Raw genomic sequence first — 6,346 nt, 5'->3', positions numbered from 1 at the left:
ACACGAAAGGGGCGGCACGTGTGCACCATGCCACGTGTGGATGAACTCACGCACGCATGCGTCCTGATTATCCACCTGGCCGGTTAGTTAGTTCAGCCACCTACCAAATCCCTCTGAAAATATTACGCTGATGCAGGCACGAAAACGATACTGGCTGCCTGCCTTGCTTGCTCATCTGGCCTGACTTAGAATATAATTCCTTTCGTCTCCATAAAGTTGCATGATTACTGCCTTTAGAAACAAAATGGCGACAGAAAAGATTAAGCAAAATTCGACATGCCATGCCCTACTTGACAATTCTGTAAGACCAATTTGGCCTGATCTCCGCCTAAGTAAGAGCCAGTAAGCAACCTACGCGTTCAAAGTCCAAAAGTGTGTGCTAAATTGAACAGAAACGCAACCACTTTTGACAATAGAAAAGTGAACAGACTTGGCCGAAAAGAGAGTCCTCAGGTATCAATGTACACACATCACACATCCTTTTTGACGCAACATACATGCATCCTTTCATGACTTCAACAGGTATATCACTCAGTCAGGTCTCTGAAACTAGAGAAAAATATTCATAGAGGTCTACTACGATGCTAACGTATATGAAGTTTCCATGAAGAATATCAACTGCCAGACTCAAAAGAACAGATGAAGATAAAACCATACTGAGTAGGAAATGCAGTCTTATAAAATTTAGAATGTGATTCATGCCTTATCATCTCCTGCTCCTCAGTTTGTCCACAACTACCTGCTGGAAAAGCAGCCTACCATGCCCGCTAGATCCATTTCAGACCCTGTCAGCAGAGAGAAGAATACCCCAGGGAATTTAGTACCAGAGTTGCAGAACTGAAGAACTCCTTTTCTGTTACTCAGCCTTGTCACCAGCAGCAATCATTCAGCATGCAGACAAATAAAAAATCTTCCAAGTACCAGAATATGGTTTATGTACTGCTACTGTCCACATAATCTATGGGCTGGATTTTTCAACACCTAAGCCGGCATGCAGAGATTGGTTACACCTTTGCTTTGTCAAAGACAGACAGCAATGCTGGTCAGCTACATAGCCGAAATGAGAAAATGACTTGCCAAAGACTACAGATCTTCTGGAGCTCTCTTTTTGTTCGCTATTGTCTGCAAAGTGCCAATCAAAAGCTGATAAGGTCAATTCTTGCAAATAATGGTTTGTGTACGAAAAAGTACTAGACATGCAGCTGAGAAAAGCCTAGGCTGTAGTGCAATCTAAACAAGGTGGATGCCGAAATACAAGCAATACGATTGAAAAGGTAACAAACAGATCTCTACAGCTAAAAAGAACATTTCTTGATTTGTTGTTGCAAGTAAGAACTAACATCATCCCTCCTCATACTTTTGACTGCTATGTACAAAAACTAGAACCAAAATTACAACTTCTCCCAACTGAATTGGAGGACACTACCTTTCCTAAGCTAAAATGATTGAGCTATTTCGCCATCTTTCTATCCTTCCAGCGAATGAAGAACTGCAAAAATCAGAAAACATCACGATGATTTCTCTGCTGCCTCATCTATGGTCGAGGAATTGATCGAGAGCCCGTCGAGGATGTCGCTGTCAGAGTCAAGCTGTAGCTCCTTGAACATAGCCATGACCTGAATCATGGTCGGTCTTCGGATCGGCCGATCATCCAAGCACTCAGAAGCAATCTTCAGATACTGATACATCTCAGCTTCCCCGGACTTTGTGTCTGTCAGCGTAGGATCAAAAACCTCACTGCTTCTGTTCTCCTTGACCATCTGCTTCACCCAACCGACAAGGTTGTTGTCTCCAAACTCAGTCGGATCGATCGGCTTCTTCCCTGAGAGGAGCTCCAAGAGCACAACGCCGTAGCTGTAGACGTCGCCTTTGGTCGTGCATCTGAAACTCTGATAGTACTCCGGTGGCACATACCCAGGTGTGCCTGCAAGTGTGCTCACACTCAGATGTGTGTCAAGCGCATTCATCAGCCTTGCCATCCCGAAGTCCGACACACGGGCATCAAGGTTGTTGTCAAGAAGCACATTGCTTGACTTCATGTCCCGGTGTATGATGTGAGGGATGCAGCTATGGTGGAGGAAAGCAAGGCCCCTCGCTGAACCAATTGCAATCTTCTTCCTTGCTGCCCAGTCAAGCTTCACAATAGCCTTGTCATTGTCATGGAGCACAACATCCAGGCTGCCATGCTTCATGTACTCATACACAAGCAGCCTCTCATCACCAATCTTGCAATATCCAAGCAGTGGGACAAGGTTGCGGTGCTTGATCTTGCCAATAGTCTCCATCTCTGCTGTGAATTCCCTGTCACCCTGACCTGTATAATGGATGAGCTTCTTGATGGCCACAACAGTACCATCCTTGAGCTTGGCCTTGTACACCTCACCAAATCCTCCCGAGCCTACGAGGGTCTCAGTACTGAAGCCGTTGGTGGCCTCGAGGAGGTGCGCAAAGGTGAGCTTCCGGAGCGGCTTCTCAAATGTTGCCACATTGATGCTTAGTGGTTCCTGCACCCCTGACAGCTTCCAACTGGTTTGAGCAGATGTTGGAAGGCTCTCAATAAAACCGGTTCTGATCTCTTCGGTCTTCTGGTTCCTCCTTAGCTTGCACAGTGTGACTAGCAGCAGGAGAAGTATAAGAACAGAAAGTACCACTCCGACAAGAATGCTTGCCTCAATGACCTTGCTGTTTCTGTCAGGTGAACCTCGTCCCCCATCTTCCCTGCCAGGGTTGTGGCCACAAGGCGGCAAAGGAATACCACAGAGAGCAGAGTTGTTGTCATACCGGGATGCTGGGAATGTGGTGAGCTGACCAGATGTAGGAATTGGACCAGACAGGTTGTTGTTGGAGACATCAAAGTCGGCAAGCGAATACAGATTACCAAGACCTGAGGGTATGCCGCCACTGAGCTGATTGTTTGAGAGGTCAAGTGCGCCGATCGATTTCATCCCTGAGAATGCTTCTGGTATTGTACCGCTGAGCTCATTATGCCCCAAGTTAAGGACTTGGAGATACATCATGTTCCCGAGGCTGCCCGGTATTGCACCGTTGAGACCATTGTATGAGAGGTCGAGGAAGATCATGCTGCCATTCATTTTGAATGTGTACACCGTTGTGCCTGTGTAAATCCTCGTGGACGGGCAAAGGTGCACCGCAGGGAACTCAGCCAAGCGCTCTGGCCGGATGCCAAAGAACTCGAAGAGCACACCGGCACCAGGACAGATGTTGCCTGCCTCATTCCGAAGAAATGCAAACTGCTTCCCTGACACCATACCCCCTGGAACAAGCCCTGCCTGGCCCGTTAGATCTGATGGTATCGTGCCAGTCAAGCTGTTGCTGTTGAGGTCAAGCCATATGAGGTTGTTGCAGCTACCAAGCTCGGCTGGCACACTTCCAGAGAGCAGATTCCTGTTGAGCTGCAGAATGGCGAGCTTCTGAAGCTTGGCAAAGCCTGGGGGCACACTCCCAGTAAGACGGTTGCCGGAGAGCGACACCCATATCAGATTCACACACCTTGTAATGGAAGGTGGAATGCCTCCGGTGAAGTTATTGTAGCTCATCACCAATGTCTCCAGTGTAGTGCCGTTGGAGCAGAGGATGTCCGGTATCACGCCGGATAGGCCATTCGCCCACACGACCAGATCAATGAGCTTCGGCAGAGTGATTATTTCTGGTGGGATCTGGCCAACCAGATAGTTGAAGCTGAGATCAATGGACTCCAGATTAGCACAGTTGCCAAGCGATGCCGGCACCGTGCCATTGAGGTAGTTGTTTGGGAGGAACAGCTTCCGCAGAGAAGGCAGTGATGAGCACAGGTCCGGCATTATTTCTCCATCGAACTCATTGGACCCAAGGTCGATCACCTCAAGCAATGGGCACCCCGCGGCGAGCACCGGCAGCGGGTTTGCGCCGGTGATGTTGTTGAATGAAAGCCGCAGCATCCGGAGTGAGGATATGGTACTGATGACACTGGTCACAAAGTCCCCGGATAGCTGGTTCCCACCTAGATCAAGCACCTGAAGGGAGTTGCACTTTGCAAAGCTTGCCGGCAAGGCACCAACAAGCTTGTTGTTTGACAGGTCCAGATCAACAATTCTGCCACACAGCTGGCTCAGCTCCTCCGGTATCGGCCCGGCAAACTCGTTGCCGGCCAATGCCAGTCGCCGCAGAGAAGGGAAGCCGGTGAAGAACGTCGGTACTGAGCCGGAGAGGAGCTTGTTCCCGGACATGTCGAGCACCTGAAGGCGGCTGCAATTGGCGAGGCCCGGCGGAAACCTGGTGCTGCTCAGGCCATTGTAGGACCAATCGAGCACCGTCAGGTTGCCGCACCGGCCGAAGTCGTACCCAGAGATATCACCGGTGAAGTTGTTCCCGGCGATGCTGAGGTACGTGAGGTTGGCCGGCGCGGTGGCCACGAGCCCGGCGGGGAGCGCGCCGGACATGAGGTTCGACGACACGTCGAGCGTGGTGACCTGGCTGCACGGCGCCAGCTCCGGCAGGCGGCCGGTGAAGAGGTTGTCGGAGAGGTTGAGGTAGCGCAGGCCGTGGCAGCCGGCCAAGGAGTAGTTGAGCAGGCCGGCGTCGGCGAGGCTGTTGCGCGACAGGTCGAGCGCCCGCAGCGACGGCGCGAAGGGGAACCCGCCGCCGGTGAGGGAGTTCCTGGACAGGTTCAGCGACTGCAGCGCGCCGCAGGAGGCCAGGAACGCCGCGGGCAGCGTGGCGTTGAAGGCGTTCGACGAAATGTCCACCTCCACGAGCGCGCACGGCGTCGACGGCGCGTGCGAGAGGTTGCCGTGGAAGGCATTGCCGCGCAGGTCGAGGCCCTGCAGCGCCGGGAGCGCGAGGAGGGCGTCGAGCCGGAGCTCCCCGGCGAGGCCCATGCCGCTGAGGTTGACGGCGACGACGCGGCCGTCGGTCGGCGGCGAGCACGAGACGCCGGACCACGTGCACGGCGCGGTGGAGTTCGCGCCGGCGCCGGACGCCCAGCCCGTGAGGGCGCCCCGCGGGTCGTCCGCCACGGACGCGCGCCTGAAGGCGAGCAGCGCCGCAGCCTCGCCGGCGTCTGCAATGGCCGGCGCCAGCAGTTGGAGCAGCACGAGCAAGAAGAAGGTGGCCGCCGTTGTGGGCGAGGAGGCGGCCATGATTTCGCGTTCGCCGGTTCAATTCTTGCAAGGAGCGGGAAAAAACGGAGATGCCGGCGGCGCCGGTTGTGGCCGCTTAGGTTCTTGCTTGCGTGCTGCCGAGCTTCTTTGGGTGGCTTCACATGTCGACGGAGAAGATTTGGGCTGCAACTTCCCTGCAAATTTGTGGAAATTTCCTCTCATCATTTATGGACTACAAATTCGACGAAATTGGCAGCACGAATTGCTTACGGAGACGAAAAAGAAAACGCAAGGAATCTACGCAGGGGAAAGCACCCAAGAACAACGGAATAAAACGCAAAATTCCTTGTCCAAATTCCTCACACTAACCCCCCTAAGAATAAACCGCCCCAGAATCGACAGAACCCGTGAAGAACCCAAGCAAGAAACGAACACAAATCACAAGCATGCCCCATTATAACCAACCAAAAGGCCAAGAAACCAAGTCTAACCGCAGCAACCAAACATTCGCGGTCGCGAAACCATTTGAGAAGCAGCATCATTAATTACGGCGAAGACCAGAGAGAAATAACCACCCACCTTAGCGAGGAGAAGAACTGTGGAAGAACCCGAGACCCCATCAAGAAACGGAGAGACAAATTCTGCAGATTCAGAGAGGAAGTTCCACAAGCAGAATCTATCCACCTGCCGGCTGCAAGAATCCCAGTCGAGGACGAGGAAGAAGGGAAGAGAGAGAGAATTAGAGGAAGCAGGGGCAGGCCTACACCCAACTATTTATTAAGTAGGGGCGCTAGGCTAGGGGAGAGACGGCCGAGCTCTCTCGGCGCTGCTAGCCTGCTACTGAACCGCCGCCATTAGTTTAGGCTCCCTCCACGGGGCTTGTTTGCTTGCGACGGCAATGAGGCCCGAAAAAGAGGGGGATTTGTTTATTCGCGGGAAGAAGGGGGGCCGAGTTTCCAAGGACGGTAACTCGCGAGGGGCTGGATGCAAAATGGCTCGGGGTGCTCGGAATGCTCGCTTTATTTTTGCTTCTTTTTGCCTGAGCATCCGGTCAAACTTGGGATTTGATTCCCGTGGTGCGAGCCCGGCTTTTCGGCATCATCTCCTCCCTCTCCCATATCTATCTGCTCCCACAACACCATGCACCTACGGCACGTTTGGGCGCCCAGGATCCGGCACCAGCTTCCTTGAGATCTCACGTCACAAGATAGTCTCAAAGAGAATTTTATTTATGTGGAAACGAGTCA

General features: G+C 52.5%; 1 protein-coding gene across 1 annotated transcript; it reads right to left on the bottom strand.

Annotated features, from left to right (window-relative positions):
• Positions 1-1,290: 1,290 nt before the first annotated feature.
• Positions 1,291-6,004, bottom strand: LOC127300587 (brassinosteroid LRR receptor kinase BRL1). The gene is made up of 2 exons (XM_051330719.2): positions 5,679-6,004; positions 1,291-5,293 (listed from the first exon to the last, which is right to left on the bottom strand). Exon 2 carries the CDS (start codon positions 5,136-5,138, stop codon positions 1,509-1,511), a length of 3,630 nt encoding a protein of 1,209 aa, XP_051186679.1. The 5' UTR covers positions 5,139-5,293; positions 5,679-6,004; the 3' UTR covers positions 1,291-1,508.
• Between the last annotated feature and the right edge of the window lie 342 nt (positions 6,005-6,346).

The sequence above is a fragment of the Lolium perenne genome, chromosome 5 (genome assembly GCF_019359855.2).
Source record: "Lolium perenne isolate Kyuss_39 chromosome 5, Kyuss_2.0, whole genome shotgun sequence".
Taxonomy (NCBI): domain Eukaryota; kingdom Viridiplantae; phylum Streptophyta; class Magnoliopsida; order Poales; family Poaceae; genus Lolium; species Lolium perenne.
The sequence above is the reverse complement of the archived record's forward strand: the minus strand, read 5'-3'. Positions and strand labels throughout refer to the sequence as shown.